The 24,983-nt window shown below is 34.8% G+C and overlaps 1 protein-coding gene across 3 annotated transcripts in view; it reads right to left on the bottom strand.

Moving 5' to 3' along the window:
* larp (La related protein) overlaps positions 1–24,983 on the bottom strand; it is a 467,832-nt gene that overhangs the window by 102,758 nt on the left and 340,091 nt on the right. For all 3 annotated transcript variants that reach the window (XM_090369301.1, XM_090369300.1, XM_090369299.1), the window contains 2 exons: positions 18,276–18,519; positions 538–816 (listed from right to left, as the gene is read on the bottom strand). In XM_090369301.1, coding sequence (XP_090225427.1) covers positions 538–816; positions 18,276–18,519 — 523 coding nt within the window. The remainder of the gene's footprint in view (positions 1–537; positions 817–18,275; positions 18,520–24,983) is intronic.

Genomic DNA, 24,983 nt, shown 5'->3' with positions numbered 1-24,983 from the left:
TATTTACTGTCAACAAACATTAAAATGGACAGGTGTAAACTGAAATGTCACCCACACACACAACAACCAAAAAAAAAAAAAAAAAAAAAAAACACACTTCTGGCCATTCTAGGTTACAAAATAAAATAAATTCTTATTCAATATTCATATACTTTTTTTTTTTTTTTTTTAAAAAACACGCATCAATATTTGGACATTGTGTACTATATTATGCCCTGATATTTTTGGCCCCAAATATGACAAGCCACTAATTTTCTCACAATAAAGTGAAAAGGCTTGAGAAAAACTGGAAAATAACCCCACCCCCTTAATTACTAGCCAAAGATCAGATTTTCTTTAAAGGAAATCACACCTTTACAGGTATGAATTACACCTGAGTGAACATCCCAGTTGAAGAGTGGAAATTTCATGGACTGGGAGTTGCTTTTTAATAATAAAAGTTAACGAAATTAACATGTTAATATACTTGCATATGAAATAAAGACGAAGTATATTTGGCAGACAAAGGTATAACAGACAAAAATACAATATACATACTGAGGGGTCTGTTGGTCGGCCCTCTTTTACAACAGGGTAAAAGCGTGGAGCCACTCTGTCTTTGTGGGCACAAGGAGTACGGGATCCTGGAGCATAACGAGGACTATCATATGGCACTTCTGGAACATCAGTTGGTACAGTCCGAACAATATGTGAATCTGAATATAGTGGTGGGGGTGGTGGAGGAACAGTCTGATTAATAATTGGAGGCATGGGAGGAGCAAATGTCTTGAATTTTTCTTGAGAAATCAAATCTACTGTTTTGTATGGCTTTTCAGACTGAAATAAAAATGAAATATGGATCATGAATAATATTAACAAAATCAGATTCTGACAAATAAAAGTTTGGTTTTCTTACATCCACTTTTCCCATAAAAGGGAAAAGTGGATGTGAGAGTTTATGGATTTGAGATTCCCATAAAAGGTAATCTCAAATCCATAAACTGCAACCCTAGTAATTCAGAAGTCAAAGATTAAGAGCTTTTGTAGCAATGCAGCACAAATGTTTTAAAATTGGCACGCTTGGGAAGCTCTCCAATATCTCTATGTGATCAACTTCATTAACTATATTTATTATTATTTTTTTGTTAATCTCCTTGGGCCATTGATCAAATTTTGAAATGATAAATTGAAACACAGCAAAGTTGCTGAAGTAATTACCTACCAAACTGCTTCAGCAATATTTCATTTAAATACCACACAGAGTGTTACACCAATTGTGCAAAGCATACTTCCTGCACACAGGAAGTAAAACTCTTCCTGCCTGAGAAATTACACATGAATATGGTTGTAACTGTCCTGTATGTATAAACATATATTTATAAAAATGTGTCCTTGCACTCATCTCTCATTGGTCTTAAATAATTTCTGTTGACAGCAAAGGCAGCTTTAACTAATTATTGACAGGGAGAGGAGGCAGTATAACATTTCTATACCTCCAATTTTATTATCGGCAAATCACAAATTCCAGAGTGGCCACAAAAGGTTAGAGGAATTGCCATCCTATACACTTTTTTCCTAAAAATAATAAATCTAAAGTGCTTTCAAAATTCAAGGAAGAAAGCTGTTGGTGTTGGGTTGAAAACAAAAAATCCTCCACACAACAGAGTTGCTTGATGGTTATTATTTGGTTTTTAGGAGCATTAGCAACTGAGGCCATATTGCTCCAGGGATATGCGGTGGTCATTCCCTGACCTTTCTGCATCCTCCATATTTGGTGGCTCATGGGCTCGAACCCCGGTCTAATCAAGAAGCGTGTGCTACGCGCTGCTGCTCCTGCCCACCTGGCTACGGAGGTTGCTTGATGGCTAGGTAACTGAACAATCACTGTAAATTGCTATACTTTTACACTATACCACTGTATTTATTATACAGCAGTGATTTCCAACCTATGGCCCACAGGACTTCACAATAAAAAACGTTTTTTTTTTTTTTTGTTTTTTTTTTTGTTTGAGGCAAGCAACAGATCCCACAAACAGTGACAGGAGATGCCTATAATAACCATATATTAAATGGATACATATCATCATATTTAAAAAAAGTCATTAATATAATTTATATATATAATTTAACATTTTTGTGATTCATAATCCCTACCACAAACATAATAGTAGTCCATATCTGAAAAAACAGGTAAGAAAATGCTGCTGTACAACATTTAATTCTTTCCAAAGCAGGGATGTGAATTTATGTTGTCATGTCTGGGCTCTGTGGAATATGTACATATTAATTTAGATTTTTCAAGACATTTAAAATTAATGTCTTTTAAAATGTAAACTGTCATTAAATCTACTGCCATCTTTTATTATGACGAGCAGTACAAAAGTAATGCCTCCTATTTAGGCAGACCAACGCATGCACTGGATAGTGCATGCGTTGGTCTGCCTAAAGTGCACAAGGCTCTCAGACCCATTGTGTCGTTTATTGGCAGTCCAACACATGCACTATCCAGATTTCTGGCTGAACTTGTATCCCCCTAGTAGGGCACACGGATCATGCTATTAAAAATAGCAGGGAATTTGTATAGTTCATCCTTGCTCAAGAGGTAGAAGAGGGCGAGATTATGGCATCCTTTGATGTCATTTCTTTGTTCACACGTATGCCTGTCGAACACAGCTTGGATTGTGTGCGGAATGCTTTGAGTAGAGATGGTACTTTGAAAGATAGGACAGCCCTAAGTGGTGAAGATATTTGTGAAGGTGTTGGCTTATGTTTATGTAGTACCACTATGTTATTCCAAAAGGTTATGTACCAGCAGGTTCACAGAGTGGCCATGGGTTCACCTATTAGTGCAATTATAGCCAATTTAACCATGGAAGAATTTGAAGATAGGATGTTGGGGAGCTCTAGTCCTCCCCCATTACATACATGGAAGAGATATGTTGATGACACGTTCACAAAGAAAAGAGGACATGAAACAGTAATACTTGAGTGGTTGAATAGCAGTTCACCTTATATTCGGCTTACCTCGGAGGTTGAGCTGGGGGCGCGCGTGTGTGTGTGTGTACAGAGAAGGCCGACACTTGAAAACTAAGGTTTACAGAAAACCCATGTCGGGGCCGATACACACACTTCAAAACAGCTCAGGCCAGTTGCCACAAAAGTAGTGTGGTTAAGGCTTTATTGGAAAGGGTGGGGTCCAACTGCTCCTAATCTGAAGAGAAAGGCGAGAAGATTAAACGTGTTACAGCGGACCTAGTAATGTGCGGTTACCCCCAGAGCATTGAGAGATGTTTAGGAGGTATGAACAACAGTCGCAGGGATGCTTTTACACCTGTTACCACCACATACATCCCCTACTATCCGGGCATTTCAGAACACATTTCCCATATCTTACAATCATGTAAGATATGCTGTGTGCAGCTGCCAGGTCGGAGACTGCACACAGTAGTGTCCGCAACTAAAGCTCCTATTGAGGGTAATGACACTAGTGGGGTCATATATGAAATTGAGTGTCCTGATTGTGGAGGGTGTTATGTGGTGGAAACGAAATGCAGACTGTGGGATCGCGTAGAGGAACACAATAGAGCCCCTTAAGACTGCAAATTACAGAGGTTCAGTTCTAGGGGAACATGCCTGGGAAACTGGGCATGGCATTACTGCTAAAGAAGCTGTGATCGTGGATAAGGCACATGACTTTTGTAACCAGAAATGGCTGGAGAGTTTAAGAATATGTTCGTCCGAGCGCTACATCTTAAAAGGGATAAGGGCTGTCGCATTCATCCAATCTTTGAAGCCCTTATCCTACGAAGAGGTGAACGGTTTAGAGTGGCCCGTCCATTTTCCAGTTCCAATGCACAAGAAGTGAACCGTGCGCAGATGCCATAGTTCATGTCGCAGACCTGCTGAGATGTGTGGTACATATAAATTTTCAGTCATCCTGCAACCACTACAGCTGATGAACGTGGTCGGCTGCTGCCAAAAGCTCCTGTATTAGTGGTTCTAATGATTTTAAACAACTTTTATCACTTTTAATTTTATATATTTTAATGAATTTTATTCTTGTTATACAATCAGTACACATGTATTTTATTTTATCATAATAAAAACATTTTACAGATTCGAGTCAGTGTTATTTAGTAGAATTACAGAGTTCCTGACTCCAGAGCCTTTTCAATGAATATATCTAATTCTTCTTTAAATTTATTCCAACCACACTTCCTTAACACCCAATGGTAGTTTGTTCCAACAATCTATTACTCTCTTCCTGAAACCAAATATCTGCACATCCATCCTGCAGCCATTCTTCTTCAATTTAAGTGTATGTCCTCGTGTATGTTGTCTGAGAAAGAGTTAAAATACCATCAGGATTAAGTTCGCTCAATCTATTTAAAGCCTTAAACACTTCAATCAGATTAACTCAGTGTGCCTAATTTACAAGCACTGCAATTTGCAAAACTACAGTATTTTGTGATGTGTGCCCCATTGTGTTCTTGACTAATCTGGTTATTTTTCTCTACACCCATTCCAGGAGATCCAGATCTTTAATAAATTAGGTTTTCACACCTGTATGCAGCACTCAAGATGTGGCCTGACTAATGCCTTATTAGCATTAGTAGAGGCATACGATGCAAGAAAGCAAGCTTATGTAGCATCAGAAGAAAAAAGAAAAAACCCTCCATTTGTTCCAAATGCCTGTCCAGCTCAGCCTTAAATTTATTTAGGCTATCAACTTCCACAACAAAAGATGGAAGTCTGTTCCACCAATCAACGACCTGGTGTCTAAAGGTAAAATTTCCACAATTCTGTTCTACAACTGTCTTTCCCCAATTTGAATCTGTGTCCCCTCAGGTTCTTAATCTGAGCAAGAGGAGGAATCCCATCAGCAGTCAGCTTGCTCAAGCAATTCAAGGCCTTATAAACCTCAATCAGATCACCTTGCAGGTGCCTACTCTCCATGTGCTGCAATTTGCAGGACTTAAGCCTTTCTCTTGGTAAGAGCACCACTTTGTTCCCCTCACCAATCTTGTTGCCCTTCTTTGTACTCATTCTAGCAACTCTACATCCTTCCTAAAATGAGGCCTCCAGACCTATACAACGGTACTCTAGGTGTGGCCTGACCATTGTCTTATATAACAGGATAATCACCTCCCTCTCCCTGTCGTTGTTGTTATTTGGTTTTTAGGAGTATTAGCAACTAAGGCCATATTGCTCCGGGGATATGCGGTGGTCATTCCCTGACCTTTCTGCATCCTCCGTATTTGGTGGCTCACGGGCTCGAACTCCGGTCTAATCAAGAAGCATGTGCTATGCACTGCTGCTCCTGCCCACCTGGCTACAGAGGCACCTTCTCCCCCTGTCCCTGCTAGCAAAATTCCCATATATCATTGACAAGACTGGGCCCAACACCAAACCCTGGGAAACTCCACTAATAACTTGCCCTGGCAGCCTATCTGCACTGCTCTGCAAACTTCATATTAAACTGCACAATTACCCTGTTCTTTTTTGCTTTCCACTTCCCTGAGTGTAGTATCACACAGTTGGTACGTTTCTCTTCGGTTATTGCTACCCATATGCATTTGTTAATGTTAAACTTCAGTTGCCACTTCTCAGCCCATTTGCCCAACTTATCTAGATCCAGTTGGAGTAGCATATTGTCTTTACTGTCGTTAACAACCCTGCCAACCTTTGTATCATCTGCAAATTTGGACATTAAACCTGATATACCTTCATCAATATCGTTGATAAATATACAAAACAACAATGGGCCCAACACCAAACCCTGGGAAACTCCACTAATAATATTTGACCACGAAGAGCAGTATCCATTGATTACCACTGCGTAATCTCCCAGTCAACCATCCCTTTATCCACTGTAGCAACTTACCCTTAATGCCATACATATTCAATTTGTACAGCAGTCTTCCATGTGCAACAGTATCAAAAGCTTTCCTGAAATCCAAGTATATGATATAAAAATTATTTTTGGCATTCAGTTCCTTTGTAACCACATCAAGTATCCAATCAAATTGTTCAGACAAGACCTCCCTTTAACAAACCCATGCTGTGTCTTAACTATTACTGCAGTCTTGTCTAGATGATCCTGCAATGCTTCTTTAACTAGTGATTCCATTATTTTATCCGGAACACAAGTTAAACTCACAGGTCTATAGTTACTTGTGTCACCGTTTGAACCCCCTTTGTGAATTGGTGATACATTTGAACAATGTTTGCCAAAAGTTTTTTGCTTGCAGACCCCTTTTGGCTTTGAAAAATAACCACGGATCCTCACATCCTAGCTCAATTAAATATGGGGTGTCCGGTCAGTAGGTACCACAAAATTAAAAATTTATATTTCAGAACTGATTTATTATACGTTTATAATCAACACACATAAAAGTGAACCATAAACTGTCACTAATACAGTTAAGGAAGGATTGTTTGTTAGTTTGTTATTTGGTTTTTAGGAGCATTAGCAACTAAGGCCATATTGCTCCGGGATATGCGGTGGTCATTCCCTGACCTTTCCGCATTCTCCGTATTTGGTGGTGACGGGCTCGAACCCAAGTCTAATCAAGAAGCGTGTGCTACGCACTGCTGCTCCTTCCCACCTGGCTACAGAGGCGCCAGTTAGGGAAGGACATTACGTGATTGTTATCCATTAAGATTTATTAATATATATATTTTTTAAGCATAGCCTAAACTAATATATATACATTTGGGTAATGTTTCAGGTATCTTGCCAATACCCATCATCAGACCGTGCTGTTTGGGAAATAGAGATAAAAATTAAAAAGATGTTTACTAATTAGATTTACACTGAGCAGTTCTACTGATCCTTTGTTAAAAATTGTGATGGTAATTTAGAACTGCTCAATGTAAATCTAATTAGTAACATTCACCTTTTTAATTTTTATCTCTATTTCCCAAACGGTACGGTCTGATGATGGGCATCGTCAAGATACCTGAAAAACGTTACCCAATTGTATATATTAGTTTAGGCTTTGCTTAAATAAAATATATATTAATAACTCCATGTGGTATAAGAGTGGTTAATTATACATATTAATAATTCTTAATCTGTCACTATTTGAGTATACAATCAATCATTCCACATATCACATACCTCTGAGAGGCATCAGTAAAATGAATGAGGCCGAAATTTTCAAGATTATAAATGATGCTAGAACTAGGGGACATAAATTCAAGTTACAGGGGGGAGATGTTTAGAGTGGACTGCAGGAAGTTTTATTTTAGCCAGCAAGTTATAAATTACTGGAATAAGTTGCCTACATGGGTGTTAGAGGCTGACAGTTTGGGGAAATTCAAAGGCCATCTGGATAGTACTTTCGGGTGAGGGGAAACGCATAGGATGATAGGTTTCCTTTTATTAATGATTAGTTTTTTTTTTTTTTTGGCTGGTGCAGCATAAGCCATAGGCTTTCTTGCACCATGCGGCCATTACTAATACTAATGATAGAACATGAATCAGTTGGGATAGTGTGTTGATGAGTGCCCTTATGGGGCCAGATCAATGACAGGAAAAATGCATGAGCAGTGGTGTATATCAAGGAGTTAGCACCGTCTTGTTCAAGTAGTCACCGTGTGCTCCATCGACAAGCACTTGCAGCCAAAATTATGGAAAGAGACCTAAAATCTGTGTTGGATAGAGACCTAAAATCTGTGTTGGATAGAGACCTAAATTCGAGGCCACTTAAAAAGAGTGTTTAAGTTACTTTGCAAAGAAATGGCAGTGGACACAATACTCTGCTTCATACAGAAATAAGGTGGCTTTCTAGGGGAAAGTTCTTGTTAGAGTTTTTAAACTGCTCGGAAATTTATTTTTATATTGATATGCTTTGATTATTAATATGCACTGTTTGGTATAAATACATCTTGGCTGCAAAAAGTGGCATACTCAGCAGACCTTTTTAAAAGAATTAATGAACTAAATCACTCCTGTTAAGGAAAGAGATTGTCAATATTCCCAACAAGGGAAAGAATTGCATCTTTTCAACGTAAACTTGAGTTTTGGAAGAAGCCATGCTTTCCAATTCTGAATGACTTTTTAACAGAGCCAGAATCTAGCCTGGAAGAAACTATTTTGTTGTAGCATTGTCCAACATTTAAATGGTTTGCAACAGGTGTTTCAGAAATACTTCCCATCTTCTACCGATGATGCTACCTGAGTCCGAAATCCATTTTGTATTTCAGAGAAACTGGATGGCAAGTCTGTGCCAAATTACAAGTATATGATAGATATTACATCTGATACTAGAAATTCAATGAGCTTCTTTTGGTTGAATTTTGGTGCAGTCTTCTTCAAGAATATCTGCAAGTGTCTAAATATCAATGCTAAAAATCTTCCATTTTCTGCAACTTATCTGTGTGAAGCTGGATTTTCAAGGTATATGGCAACAAAATCTAAATTTTGTTACAGACTAGATGGTGCATCCAACATGAGAATTCAGTTGTTTACAATTAGTCCCAACTTTAAAGGACTTTGTGGGATGAAAAAGAACACCATTCTTCACACTAGTAGCCCATGAGGTATGACTGAATGTATACTCAAACAGTGACAGTTTATTATTCGGTTATTTTTTTGTGTCAGACTGAAAAAGGCAGACTGTAAATATATAATAAATCAGTTCTGAGATATAATTTTTTAATTTTGGATACCTATCATCCGGACACTCTATATTTACATGAGCAAGGATGTGTGAATCCGTTATTTTTCGAAGCCAAAAGGGGTCAGCAAGCAAAACGTTTGGGAAACACTGCCTTAGATAGCATAAAAAGTAAAACACTGCCTTAGATAGTGTAGCAGCTTATATGATAATCTCCCATTTAGAATTTTCATTTGAGATCATCATTAGTTGATCCTACTTAAGGAGTTTAAAAACTGTCTAAAACCACTGTAGTTGACTTTCAGAAAGCAAAATCGGTTACTTAAATTATGTTAACTGCCATCTAGTAGTTCCTTTATTTGGATATTCTTAATAGATGATGAGTCACTGCTGATAATCAGATCAAGGGTGTTGCTTTCTTTTGTTGCCTCTCTAACATGCTGCTACTATAGAAAATAGTCATCTAATACATCCAGAAATTTTCTACTAGTGTGTAAGTGACCAACACAGAAGTTCCTGATAGTCTCTCTCTCTCTCTCTCTCTCTCTCTCTCTCTCTCTCTCTCTCTCTCTCTCTCTCTCTCTCTCTCTCTCCCCTCCTATTTATCATTTACCACTAAAAAAATTTAACATTACTAATTACTTAATTTTTAAATGAATTTTGAAAGTTGTGGACTGATGCACTTCACAATTAACAGGTTTTGGCACTAGGATTTTTTTTTTTTTTTATTATTATTATTTATGATATGCATAAAATATATTATTTTTACTTTCTGATAGGTAAGAAGGGAAACAAGCTGAATACATTTCACATGTGAAAATTTATTTGAAAATAAATCTTTGAATACAAAAATACAAAATGTGAAATAATAAAAAAAGAAAAAAATTACTTATCTCTCTCTCTGCAGCAAATGGCCAATTGAATAACTCTTGATAAAAGTTTATGCTCTTCTGGTACATATAACCAAACGTTTTAACTGTCTTTAATTTTTGCCTCATTTATGGGCACTTTTTCTAATGGCTATAAAGAGTAAATCTACAACTTTTCCATTTTTCATAAAGATTGTATGAGCTGAGTCCATTGATAAAAACTCAAATATGTGATGTATCCCTTTTTATAAGTGTGGTATATAAAATGAAACAATGAACTTATTCCAAGTCTTAAATTTTTCATCTTTTTTTTTTTCTTCTGAAACTACTGCCTTGTTTCTTCCACCAATTTTTAAAATCCAAAATAACTTCTGTTTTCACTCCATGAGCAACAAATTTTCCTGGCTTACTACTTTTCATAACTAGCTCTGAACTTTTAATATAGGCTATGTAATTGGTCATGTTTTCTTAATAACACATATATATTTTGTTCCAAAATCACACAGTAAGAAGCCATGCCCTCTAATGGAGGAAAATGTTGACTCTTCTCAAAATGACTTAGTTTTGTAAATGTGAATAGGTAACATGAAGGCGTTTGATTTTTTTTTATCTAGCCCGAACAGTTGTCTGAAAATAGGTGAAGTTCGATAAATTGATGACACCTGTTTGTTGTTCATTTAAAAAATAGCATACTCCACCTAGGCCTTAATTACCCTAGACCTTCTCCTTCATGATAAATAAAAATAACTTTTGTTTCCGTTAATGTTGTTGATACAAAATAAATTTACAGTCAAATGCCTAAGGTAAAAAGAGCTCTTAAACTGGTACCTTTGGCAGTGATAAATTTTGCCTTAAGTCAGAAGCAAAGTGACAATACATGATCTTACTTCTTGCCATCTTCTGATGTTTCATGACTTAAATGCAGAATAAAAGTTTTTGCTTCTTTTTGATGAACTGTCAATTCAGCTACAGCAGTTCAATTACTAAATCATTTAAGTGAGATGATCTAATTTTTAATTGTAATTCTTTACAAGTACAGCAAGTATCAACATACAGCCTACCAAACTTATAATCAATTTTCAAAGAAAATTTTTATTATAAGTTTGAAAAATGCATAATAATAATAGTAACTATTTTCATTCAGATATTTATTTTCTTTTAAAAAATTTAAACATTGTTTTAATATCTAAATCAGCACTAAGATTAGCATTTTTTCCCCAAATGGAGTGACTGTTTCAAATGAAAAGAATGTATGTATTCTCTTACTTTAATTTTTGTATCTAAAGGAAGGCAGTAGCTAATGTGCCATCCACCTTCTGGCATTCTTCCTTGTACTTTAATATTTCAGATTCTTCTGACCCTTTTAATACTAATGTCAAATACAGAAACTAGTGCCTTCATACACATTCTCCCTTGTGGATCCATTCAGTAAATAATATTTCAATGATGCAACATTTACCCTTCCATTATCAACATTTCTTGGCCGCTTTTGTTTTACTGGTACAATGTCAAAAAGTCCTTGAATGTACATATCTTGCTTATTCTTAGTTTTAATATCATAAAATTTGGAAAAAATGTCTCCCAAATTTTCTTCTCCAAGTAGCTTCTAACATTCTTTTCTGCATCTACAATGAAAAATGAGTAATAATGAAAAAAAAACAAAAGGAGACACTGCCTTTTCAATAATCACCAGACAATAATTATTTAAAATAGCTAACTTACCTGCATGATGAAGCAAATTCTTAGCCTCGATGTGAGTTCCTTTGTAATTAATGTGCCCTGCCTCTCCTTTTATTTTAGCCCACTTAAATTTTTTTTCTCTTATATTCATCAGAATGTTTCCCTTTTCTCTTTAGAATGTCTATTGCACTAACACTACTAGAATCACTTTCAATCATACTAAATTTAGGTAATTACAAACAGAAATAAACAGTTTATTTACTAGATGATTGAAAAACATTCAACTAAAAACTAAATTTAATTTGTCTAAACAAAGCAAAAAGTTGAGAACACGATGGCTGCCACACATGCAATGTCTTCAATACCAAGAAGACTTTAGTTGTTAAAAGGGTATGTCATTGATTCTTGCCCTTTTAACAAAAAGCAAGAATTTTAATGTTTGATTTTTCACAGAAAATAGCTTTGCCTGATGCTCTTTTAATACCAATTAAGAGAACTATTTTATATTTAAGGAAAACTAAATAAAATCAAAAATGGCCTGAAAAAAAAAATGACTGATGCCCTTTTAACAAATTGTGTGTGCGTGTGTGTTATGGGGGTTTAACGGTGCATAAGCTGTTGTTGGTGGTTTGATTTATTGGTGCAAGGGCTACTAAGGCCATAATGCACCTATTACAATATTATTTAGAGTATAGGATTAATAAACAAAATAGCAAGGTGGATTTAGATTAGATGGAATTTGTTTATTGTTCTCAGGAAGGTAAAGAGATCATTTATATCAGGTCGGTTTCCGAGAATTTTCTGTGAAGTAGGTTGATTTGAGGAACATAGATGTGAAAAAGCTGTTTGTCGTTCTCTTACGTATAATGGCCAATCAAGAATAAGATTGTTTTACTGTGAGTGGAGTTTAACAGTTGCTGCATAGTGGAGGATCGTTCCGTGTGAGTAGGTAACTGAGTTAGGTGGGTATGCCCAATCTGCAATCTAGAAAGTACAACTTCTTCCTTCCTATTCCCTCTGAGGTTTGATAGCCACAGCTTGTGATAATTTTTAATTTGGAACAATTTATTGGTTTTGTTCTCTTGCGAAATGAAAAGCCATTTTTTTCTTCGGGCACATTGTGAGACCCGTTTGTAATCGGTGTAAGGAATCTGGATGTCTGACGTTATGAGACTCATTCTTGGCGGAAAAATCTGCTTTTTGTTGCCTGTGATTCCAAAATGTCCAGGAATCCAACAGAAGATTATTTTTTGCTTGTTTGTATGAAGCTGCACTAAATTTATTTGAATTTGTTGTAAATAGGGGTGACTTGGAGGAAGTTTACCCTGAAGAGCAGATACAGGCACATAAGCTGCTGTGGCTATAATGCACCTCTAACAAATAGTAATCCAATTATGAGAGCATCTTTGGATTCAGGGGGAGGTCTCTGTGGGCTAGAGATGTGCAAATGTATCCCCAACTCACAAAGGCAATCAAAAGATAACATAAGTAATTACAAACCTGTTAGCTTAACTTCAGGTCTAGAAAAATTAGAATCACCGGTTAAAGTAGTAATGCAGGAACCAGCTAGACAGGAGTGCAGTTATACTTCAGCCACAGCTAAGAGTTCTTTTCTGACAAATTTCACTGTGATGCAGATACTATGATACAAAGACAAAGGAACTGAATGCAAAAAAAAAAAAATAATAATAATAATAATTCTGATATCATACTTTGGATTTCAAGAAAGCTTTTGATACTATTGCACATAAAAGACTGCAGTACAAATTGGAGCAGTGTGACATTAAGGGAAATTTTACTGCCATGGATAAAGGGATGGTTGAGTGGCAAAAGACAAGAGTGGTTACCCACTGACACCACTCGTGGAGTAATATTATTAGTGGAGTTCCACGGAGTTCAGTGCTGGGCACAATTGTTGTTTTCTGTATTTGTTAATGATACTGATGAAGGAATATCAGGCTTAACATCTAAGTTTGAAGATGATACAAAGGTTGTTAGGGTGGTCAATAACAGTAATGAAGGTATGCTACAGCAACAAGCTCTAGAAAAATTAGGCAGCTGGACTGAAAAATGGCATTTGAAGTTCAATGTTGACAAATGCAAGGTACTGCATACTGATAGCAGTAATCCTAAAGTAGTAAAAAATGAAAAGTACCTGGGGTAATTGATTGTGCAGTGTCATATGAAGGTCTAGGAGTAGTGCACATAGGTGGCCAGGACAGCTCACGAGGTTTTGTCAATGATATACAGGAATTTTAATAGCAGGAATGAGGAGGTGATTATCCCATCGTATAACGCAACGATCAGGCCAAATCTTGATTACTGCATGTCTGGAGGCCTCATTTTAGGATGGATGTAGAACTGCTGGAACAGCTACAGAGAAGGGCAACAAAACTGGCGAGGGGAACAGAGGGCTGGTGTGCTCTTACCAAGAAAGGCTTCAGTTCTGTCTGCAAATTGCAGCTGGACACTAGGCACCTTTCAATCACTAGAATCCTAGAATCACAACCTAGACTAGAATCACAACCAAATTCAAAGCCTAAATCAGATCACCCCATAGGGGTGATTCTAATTTAGGCTTTGAATGGATTGAGCAACTCAATGCTGATGGGATTCTTCCTCTTGCTCAGACTATTAATATTAGGGGGCATAAATTCAAATTGAGGAAGGATGGCTGCAGAATATATGTAAGGAAGTTTGCCTTTAAGCCAATGGGGGGTTGATTGCTGGAACAAGCCGCCATCCATCGTTGTGGAGGTGGATAAATTCAAGGAAGAACTGGACAGACTATTGGAGCAGATAGATAGGTGAAATTGGAAATATATATATATATATACACAGTAAGTCGAGTTTTACGTAACTCAGGAATGACTAATAAAATATTCGTACTATATCCCTGATATGCCAAAATTATAAAAACCACATATCCTCAAAAAAATTAAGAAAAACAGTTATATATTTTTCAATTCATTAGTTATGTATTTTATATATTAGTTATATATATATATATATATATATATATATATATATATATATATATATATATATAGAAAAATAGTTATAAATTTTATCTGGGAACAAAGGTGAAGTAGCCAGAGTGGCACATAAGGAAAGAAAACATAAAATGAAGAAGAAACGATGTTATTGTACTGTAAAAACTGATTTGCATTTCGTAGCCTTGGTTATAGTTGATTTCACTGGTGCTCATCCCTTCACCGCTTCTCGTATTCTGTCTTCATCCTTTATTATTGTGTTCACTGTTGACACTGACAAATCTAAATTCTGCACGATACTTGTTAATGTTTGACCATTTTCACACATCATTATTACTTTAATTTTCTGATCCACATCGATCGCTTTCCTTTTCTTGGAAGATTTACCAGTACAGCTGTCACCTATTCTCTTAGTTGGCACTGTGATGATGGCCAAAATGAAATTTTCTGTAAAAAACTTCACAGGGTTAAGGTGGAAACACATTATTATCATCTCATGCAAGCTCACATTTTACTAAAGCACATTTCTGGAGGTCACTACCATAAAACAATTTGCAGTTTCTGGTTTATTCGGCTTTGCTGTTGAGTGCAATTCATTATAAATTTGCAACTATAACTGAATATTTTTCATCTTGTACTTAATGGCCCACTTTAAGGGCAGAAAAGACAATGTTGTACACACATGGGTACCAAAAATCTGCTGAGAAAAGAGAAAAGCTGCTGAGGATTTACTTAGTACAGGACAAAAGAAGGAAAAGTCATTGCATAGGATTAAATTTAAAAGTCTCTGCAATTCTATCCAGACGTGAGGAGAGACAGCAGATGATGAGAGCCCTGTCAGTCAATTCTGCCCTAGAGAGACTGTGCAAAGCTCATGGGGTAGAATTTTTCCTATTCTGGTCTGTGATTGTTAACAAAGATTTTTACAGGGATGGAATATGCTTAAATAAAAGAGGTACAAGAATATTTGTTGATGGTATAGAGGCAGCATTAGATGGGTAGGGAAACTACTAGCATCAGAAGACACTAAAAGATTTGCAAGTGCCACAGGTGTAAGTGATCCTTACACTGCTTCTATTTGAACATACAATGGTCTGAAGAGCAAGGTATCAGAAACAACAAGGCCTGTTAGGGGTCATCATGACACAATCAAATACATCATGGTTGGTGCCTCTGTAGCCAGGTGGGCAGGAGCAGCAGTGCATAGCACATGCTTCTTGATTAGACCGGGGTTCGAGCCTGTGAGCCACCAAATACGGAGGGTGCGGAAAGGTCAGGGAATGACCACCGCATATCCCCGGAGCAATATGGCCTTAGTTGCTAATGCTCCTAAAAACCAAATAACAATAACATCATGGTTCTGTTAGGGTTACTAAAGAGAAAAACAGGTGCATGTACACTAATATGAGCAGCATAGTAAGTAAATTTGAAGTACTGCTTATAAAGAAAGCAAGCTTATAGAGCATCAACCAAAAAAAAAAAAAAAATAATAAAAAACCTTCCCCCATCCGGTCCTCAGCTGCTCCAAATGTGTCTAGTTCAGCCTTAAATTTATTTAAGCTATCACACTAAGGCAGTGCACCTAGTCACCATGAGTGGCCAGTGCACTGTAGTTGTCACAGAGTCATAACATTCAGTGTGACATAGGCAATGGGAAAACAAAAATGAGAGCAAGAGTGCAGGAGCTACTAGGCTTTTAATACCAACTAAGAGATACTGTTCAAGGATTAGATCACACTAAGGCAGTGCACCTAGTCACCATGAGTGGGCAGTGCACTGTAGTTGTCACAGAGTCATAACATTCAGTGTGACATAGGCAATGGGAAAACAAAAATGAGAGCAAGAGTGCAGGAGCTACTAGGCTTTTAATACCAACTAAGAGATACTGTTCAAGGATTAGACCTCAATGGATTTAAATAAACTCATGAAACTGGTAACAGAGAATAAAAATATATGGAATGCATGTAAATTATGAGATGATACGGAAGCCTACAGTAGAGATAAACCAGTCTGCAATCAAGTCACAAAGGAGTTTAGGTAAGCTAAGGGAGATTAACAGAAGTCTCTAGCAGAGATTGCAAAGAAAAGCAGTAAGGCTTCTTTATTTATGTAAACAGAAGTAAGAGGATGAATCATACTGGCTCACTAGATATGAAAGATTTAACTGTTGATTCTACTAAGGTTGCTGAAAAACTGAATAGATATCACCATCCTTGAAAAGTTCCTCACATTCACATGTGAGGAACTTTTTTTAAGGATGGTGATGCTAGAAGTGTATTAAATTCTATGAGGGAGGTGAATGAATTTTTGATAACTAAGAGGAAAGTGAAAGAGATATTGTTTCAAGATAAACATCAAAAATGCACTTGGAGTGCATGGGATCTATCCAATTATATTGAAAGAGGCAACCTTTAGCCATAATTATAAAAGAATCTTTCAATTCGGGGGAGGTCTCAATGGACCAAAAATGTGTGAATGTATCCTCAATTCAAAGGGTGACAGGATTAATTACAAACTTGTTAAGCTTGGCTTCTGGTCCAGAGAAAATTATGGAGGTTGCTTGAAAAAAAGTAATGTGGGACCATCTAAACAAGAATGCAGTTTTACTGTATTTACAGCATGGATTTGTTAATTGGCAAGCTGTCTGACAAATTAAATTGAATACTGTTTTGCAGTAATGAAGGACCTGGATGTAAAGAATTATTTTAACATCATATACTTAGATTTCAGAAAAGCTTTTCACACCGTTCCATATAAAAGACTGCTGTATAAACTGAAACAGTGTGCCATTAGGGGCAAGTTACTGTGATGGATAAAGAGATGACTAAGTGAGATAAAAAGAGTGGTTATCAATTTAGTTATTAGATAGTATGAATCAGAGCTGTAATACTCAATACATTCTGCGTTGATAATAATATTTGTAAAATAATAAGAGGAGTTTACCTCAATATAGTACGTAGAACACTTCCGTATGATACCCTTCAGAAATTAAAAACGGAAAAAAATGAAAAAAAAATTGACAACTTACCGGTACATTAGAGTAAAATATAAATAATAAAAATACCAATTTAACACAATTCAAATCAATTTAAAACAATTAAAAATCAAATTAACGCAATTAAAAGAATCTAACGAAAATGTTCAAAACGATTTTACTTCCTGAAGCTGACAGCGTTGTCAGCTTCGGGAAAGAAAATCGTTGAACATTTTCGTTAGATTCTTTTAATTGCGTTAATTTCATTTTTAATTGTTTTAAATTGATTTGAATTGTGTTAAATTGGTTTTTTAATTATTGAATTATTTATATTTTACTTTAATGTACTGGTAAGTTGTTGATTTTTTCATTTTTTCCGCTTTAATTTCTGGAGGGTATCATATGGAAGTGTTCTACGTACTATATTGTGGTAAACTCCTATTATTTTACAAATATTAGTTATTTATTGAAAGGAATAAGGCAAAATTGTCACCTTTTTTTTTTTGCATGAATTACAAATATTAAAGCACAAGTAATATATCTAGATACATGGATTCACCCACACGCAGAGAGAGAGAGAGAGAGAGAGAGAGAGAGAGAGAGATGCACAATGCTTAATTTAAGGAATTAACAAAAAGCCATATACAATGAACTGCACAGCTAGTAACAGCATCACAAACAAATCCAAAACTCAGCAATCTCGTGTGATGTGTGTAAAATTTATCTTTCTTATATTGGCTGATTCACATTAACCACCTATTCAAGAATGTCTACCACAACAAACTGAAAGATTATTAATGAGTAATTAAAAGTTTCTCTTGATTAATTAATACTGGCAGGTTCTTATTCTGTACAGATATTTCAAACCCATTTGATCCTTGAACTTCTAATTAACCAGGTTTTATTGTATAAGGAAAATTGGAGTCTGGGGGGGGGGGGGCAGAAGCTTGTCACTCCAGGTTGTGTACTACTGCTGTAGAACACCAATTACTCAGATACCTAAGAATATCAACAATGTCTCTAATTTCTTTTAAAATTTAGATGAAATTTGCATAATAAATATCTAATTAAAAGTTCAATTACCTCTACATTTCATTAAAAAACACCAAGGTATAATCTTATCAGTTTTAACACTTATAAAAAAAAAAAAACTTACCATTTCCACTTTCTGCCATAAATCCTGTTCATAATAATAGAGTCCATCATTTATAATTTTTGCTAAATCTTGAGTTATTTTTACACGAGTTATCCAGTCTCCTGTCCTGTCATATCCATCATGTTTTTTAACATGGGGTGGCTGTGTTAATGACTGCTGTGATCCTGTTAAGGGTGGTGTTTGAGTGACAATAAGAAGCTTGTTCACTTCGTGATCACTAAATTCATAATCTGAATCATCAGACCTAAGATGGAAGAAAAAAAAAAAAAAAAAAAGAATAAGTCATCATGAATACACACATTCAATGGAAATTAAGAGTAAATAAGATAAAAATTTATCATAATTCCTAATGTATGCATTGAAAGGTATATTACAGGAATAAATAACACTACTCTTAATGAGCTTTAAAAATTTATATAGCAGTAATATGTTCAATTCTGTTCTAAGTCTCTCATCTTTTGCTAAATGAAAGAGTCAGTCAAAATAATTGATTATGGCATAATCAATAATCAATTAATGCAAATTAGTTCATTACGAAATTGACAACAAGAAAACTGAAGTTGTGTGGGGGGGGACAGATCAAAGGATTCAGTCTGAAGTATGTTGATAAAATGTTGTTACCACTCAGGCAATAGTTTAGCTACATTCACACACACACATACATATATATATATAATATTAAAGATAATAGAAAAAGTAAATCAATCAAATAATACCATTCAGGGATTTAAGAAAACGCAAAAAAAAAAAAAAAAAAATTATCGCTTTTTACTCACAATCCAGATGACTTCAACTGGGGCCAAACACCCAGACTGAAGGCAAAAAAATGACAAGAAGTTCTCTGTTTCTGTAATGATCAATATATGCTAAGTAATTTAAATCTAAACCAAATATAGTAATTAAAAATGGTTAAGAAATTTTAGAATCAAAAGTAAGAAAATATAAGTAAATTATAAATGTAAGCATATATTAATCATCGTTGACCTGACAGAGAACGTAATTTAATGATTAAAATAAAGATTAAATATACAATACATACTACATATCTACTGTATCTAGGACATAATGTAGTAACGATAATAGTTGCAAAATAATATGTGGTGCCTCCTATGTGATGGATATGGTAAAAAAAAATAATTAATTAATTAACCAATCAAATTTAAGTTAACGCAAAGAGAAACCTGCAGATAGTAAGAAATTGACTACACTACACTAAATTACTTAGCATATATTGATCATTACAGAAACTGAGAACTTCTTGTCGTTTTTTTTACCTTCAGTCTGGGTGGTTGGCCCCAGTTGAAGTCATCTGAATTGTGGGTAAAAAGCGATTTTTTTTTTTTTTTTTTTTTTTTGCGTTTTCCTAAGTCCATGAATGGTATTATTTGATTGATTTACTTTTTCTATTATTTTCTATTATCTTTAATATTTTTTACACATTATGGTTGTAATGCATGATTGCTCTGCAACTGCATTGACCCATAAATATTAGTTACAGTCGTTATAATTATTAACTTTCCTTTTTATTACTGATATAAATATATACAAAAGCTTTGCTTAGGTTAAGTATACACTACCTAAGATTGCTTTTTCAATTATATTTCTTTTTTCTTAATTTTACCTTCATTGATCTTTCCTAATTTTACCTTCATGGATTTATGAGTGCACATTTTGGGTTTTATATTATATACATTATATTTTATTTTATATTTCGACATTTTCAATAACTTTGTTCTTATTATGCTACTTAAAAACTGTAATAATAAAATACTACATCGGCAGAGTAGGATAAAAGTGACCGAGGATACTATTGTTGCCATGGATAGTAATCCTAACCATGTTAATACATTGACACATATACAAATATCACACACTTTACACAGCAGTTTAGCATATAATGCTTCTGGCACTAATACCCAATTACCATTTCTTAAATTTCAACCTTGCAATAACAAATTATGTCTTACTTGCCCCTATATGCATCCAAATCATGCTACAATTAATATAAATTTACAAATATTCTGTAAAATGAATAATGTTATATATATGATCACTTGTCGTACTTGCAATGTTAAATATATTGGTCAAACCAGCAATAATCTACATATCAGAATGAACCTTCATCGTTCCGATATTAATACTTATAATAACAAATCCAGTAAGAAAACAGGTAATCTTGAACATGATATTGAATTCAGACATTTCCAAAAACATACTTTTGGTAATATTTTCATTTCAATACTTAATGTAATTAATAACACAAATGAAAGATTATTGCAAGAAGAAATTAGCATGTTACAATATAAAACACTACAGTAATACCCCGACTTACGCTACCCCGACTTATGCGAACTTGGAGTTACGCGGTTCTTGATTTTTTCGTTTGGTGTATATCTAAAATTAGCTTACCAGTGACTTGGAAGTCAAATCATAAAGCTTGGGTGACAGCTTCCGTTTTTGAGGACTGGTTTGGTCACCACTTCATACCCGAAGTCGAACGTTATTGCAAGTCTAAACAGATTCCATTTAAAGTGATGTTTCTTATTGACAATGCACCCGGTCACCCTCCTGCCACCCTAATTAATTTCGACCCACGTGTGAAAGTTGTGTTTTTGCCTCCAAACACAACCAGCTTGCTTCAACCGATGGACCAGGGAGTCATCAAAACTTTCAAGGCTTACTACATGAGGTGTTCGTTTGCACGTCTGAACGAAGCTACGAGACAAAATAGTGATATATCTGTTAAAGACTTTTGGAAACAATTCAATGTTTTAGATGCAGTAAGAATCATTGAAGAATCTTAGGATGAAATTCACAAAAAAAAAAAACATTGAATGGTCTCTGGAAGAAACTTTGTTCATTTTTTTTCAAAAACGAGACGAAAACAATGCCAGAAACTGATCATGTCGCTCATGTGATAGAAGAAGTTGTTAATCTTGCCATGCAATTAGATTTGGAAGTCAATGGTGATGATGTCAACGAGCTGTTGGATTCACATAGTCAGGAGCTGACAATGAATGAGCTCATAGAAATGAGTGAGCAAAACGTCACTGAAGTATCCGATACTTCAGACCAAGTTCCACCAGAAAAGCACATGACAATTGCAAGTTTGACAGAAGGTCTCAGCTCAATTGAAAAGGGCTTAAAAATTTTAGAACACAGACTCCAACGAAGAATGCATTATAGCTACAAAGCAAGGAATAAAAAAATTAACTTGCTACGAAGAAATTCTGCGTGAAAAAAAGAATGCGCTGTGTCGTCAGACGAATTTGTTAGATTTTATGAAGCCATCGACATCGAAATAACTTTTTTACGTAACTCATTTATTTTTTTAATACATATTTTGTATTAATATGTATAAATAACTGCAATTTTATTAAATATTTTTCTTCTAAACTAGTGTTTTTGTTAGTCCTTGGTCCCAATTAAACAAAATTTATATGTATTTATATGCAAAGTTGTACCCCGACTTACGCGAATTCGACTTAAGCGATTTTCGTCGGACCCACCTATCGCGTAACTTCGGGGTATTACTGTATATCCATACAGTCTGAATAATAGATTTAATAAAAAATATATGACAAATAATTTGAAAGATATTTGTGTTTATAATATGCTTCAAATTGCCAAACTTCATAAATATAATTGCAAAAGAAAATATAGTAAATCCAACACATATAAAAGCAACCGAGAACATCTAGGAGACTTCATAGATTTATTCAAAATGTGGGACACTGATCCTATAAATATTAGTAAAATACATAACACACTTTTCAGTATTAAAGTTAGTGTACTCAAAGCACTAAGCAGAAAAGCCAATGATTATGTCTCTGCATCTTCTCACCTTATGCACATTATACTAGACATTGTTAAATTCAGAATTAATATTTTGAATATTAACAAGCAACCTTTAGAAAACTCTGTCCTCGTCTTATATTTTCAAAATAAAATGATGGATGATTTGGATATACATAGAATAGAACTATTAATTTACGTAATGACTTGCTGCCTATTAATAACTTACATATTAATATCAGATTTAGATATTCTAAACCATTTGGTCTCAAAGCGTGTAACTATAAAATAATAGCTACAAACCTTCACAATATTAACATCAGACAGGATACATGTGTTCATAGATACGTGGATCCTAACCATAACCACATTATAACCGGCGATTTAGATATAATCCCATATCCTGAACTTAGAGATATTTTATCACTTGGTTTTAAATTTTGACCTAATCTACCTATTAATAAATCTACCTTTAAAAAATTGTTATATCTAGATTTATTAAAATACTGCATAAGATCAGCATACAAATATAACATTCCGGTTGAGGCATACCACATGTGGTTATTTACAATACTTAATATCATATCTAACAAATATAATTAATTGAAATTCATACCGGATATCTATATAATACAAAATTAATAAATAGGCAGCTCAAAGATATACATGAACATTTTGTAATTACTCCCGTTGACAAAGCTGCTTGCAATTATATGTAAATCATATTATATAGAAATTATTAAAAATGAACTACAGTCAAGCCATACATATAAACACATAGCATCTTCCTCTAATATAATAATCAAAAAATTAAAGTTAAAGTATAATAACCTAAAATACCCATTTATATATGGCATACCCAAATTTCATAAATAACCTATTGCATTTAGATTCATAACATCATGTAGAGATAGTTTTGCTAAAATTCCAGGAAAAACATTAGAAAAGGTACTTAAAATTATATTAAATAACGTAAATAAAACTATTATAATAAATAACTTACCAATTATAAATGCAATAAAATATAATATTCAACAAATATAAACATTTGACTTTAACAGTCAATTTACTAGCATTAATCTTGATAATTTAAAAGTCTTTCTCCAGAAACTATATTTGGAAAATAAAAATGCTATAAAGGTTGATTTAACCTATTAGGATATTCTAATAAATTTATGCATCTTTAATAATTATGTATAGGACGAAACATCGTTATACTTGCAAGTGAATGGCACCCCTATGAGAAGTCCAGCAGCAAGCATAATCGCAAACCTTTATCTATATTATACAGAAAGAGCATTCCAAGATTACCTACTTATATTCAGATACGTAGATGATCTATGTGTGTTTAACTGTCCACATTTTGTCCAGGATTACAGTAAATTATATCCAGAAGAACTTGTATTAGAAAAAACTAATAGTTCTGATACTATAGCAAATTACCTGGATCTTCATATAGAAGTATTCCATAATAATATAGACGTAAACGTATATAATAAAAGAGACGCATTTAATTTCAATGTAGTCGGCCTTACAAACTGGGGATCTAAGATATCAAAATCAGTGCATGCTAATATCATTTTATCCCAATGTCTGAGGATTGCTTATATTTGCGATAATAATAAAAACTGTTCAGCAAACATAACAGCGTTGTACAACAATAATTTCCCTATCGCTTACCTAAAATACTACTTCAGGAAAGTGATAAGCATAATTAATTTCAAAAATTTGTTTTCTGAACCCATTGGTTCAAAATAATTGTCATATTTAGTGCCATGTATATATGTACATGGCATACACTTTGCTTTCTTGGGGTCTTACGGCGGAGAAAACTTGTACCCACCGGCTTGCAAATTACAGTGTATCTTTTTTTTTTTTTTTTTTTTTTTTTACATAGTTAAATTCATTTAAGTTTACTTAAGTTCACGCTGAGGTAACATGCAAATTCAGCTCAGGGTCCTACTATAGGAACGGGTTTGCGATCCCGGGCATACCCAAGCCATAACTTATATCTTGTAATGTCTTTAAGCTATCCTACACTCTTATTTTTATTTCTCCAAAATTATTAGGGCAATCTGAAGACGTAGGAGAAACTACAGTCGGTCCTCGTATACCACGTGTTTGCATTACACGAATTCGATCATACACGATTTATAAATAGGGGAACGTTATCTTATATAACACAAACCGAATTCGCTTATACACGATTCGCCTTTGTGTTTACAAGAAATGGCAGTCGAACGCGGAATCACCCCAACTGAACGCAACACGATAGCAATGAAGAAGAGTCTGAAAATGTATTTACGTGTTTTATATCAGTGAAGGGGAAACACATTTCACCATAATAACGTAAAAACTAACAATTCCAGCTATCGGTATAATCACAAATGCAATTAGATCGAGTTTACTACCAGTTTATAACAGATTCCACTAGCAGAAACTCAACTGGAAATTGTTTTTATTGTTTTATGGTAGTAACCTCCAAAAATGTGCTTTAGTAAAATGCGAGGTGTTAATTAATAGTGTATCTCGGCCTTTACGGTGTTATTTATTCAGTTGCTACACGCGCGCAGCTTTGTTTATGTGTATCAAGCGTGCCTCCTCGTTTTGTAATTGTGCTTTATTCCCTAAAAATTAGTAAAATACTTAAAAGGTGTGAAAAGGAAGCGTCCTGGCTAAGACACTGCACATTCAGAGAGAAAAAAAAAAAAGCAATATCGATAAACAGAGGCGGACTGGTTCAAAAATTCTTACCCGGGAAAATTTATAGTGGCCTCATACTACGGTTTATGGCCAAAATCACACCGACCTCCGGCCCACCGTGGTTTCCCCCGTAAGGCTTATGGCCAGTCTGCTTCTGTCAATAGAGAAAAAATATGAAATTGTGAAACGCTTTGAGCGAAATGAAAGACC

Source organism: Mastigoproctus giganteus, chromosome 3 (genome assembly GCF_048544385.1).
Source record: "Mastigoproctus giganteus isolate SK-2022 chromosome 3, ASM4854438v1, whole genome shotgun sequence".
Lineage (NCBI taxonomy): Eukaryota > Metazoa > Arthropoda > Arachnida > Uropygi > Thelyphonidae > Mastigoproctus > Mastigoproctus giganteus.
The sequence above is the reverse complement of the archived record's forward strand: the minus strand, read 5'-3'. Positions and strand labels throughout refer to the sequence as shown.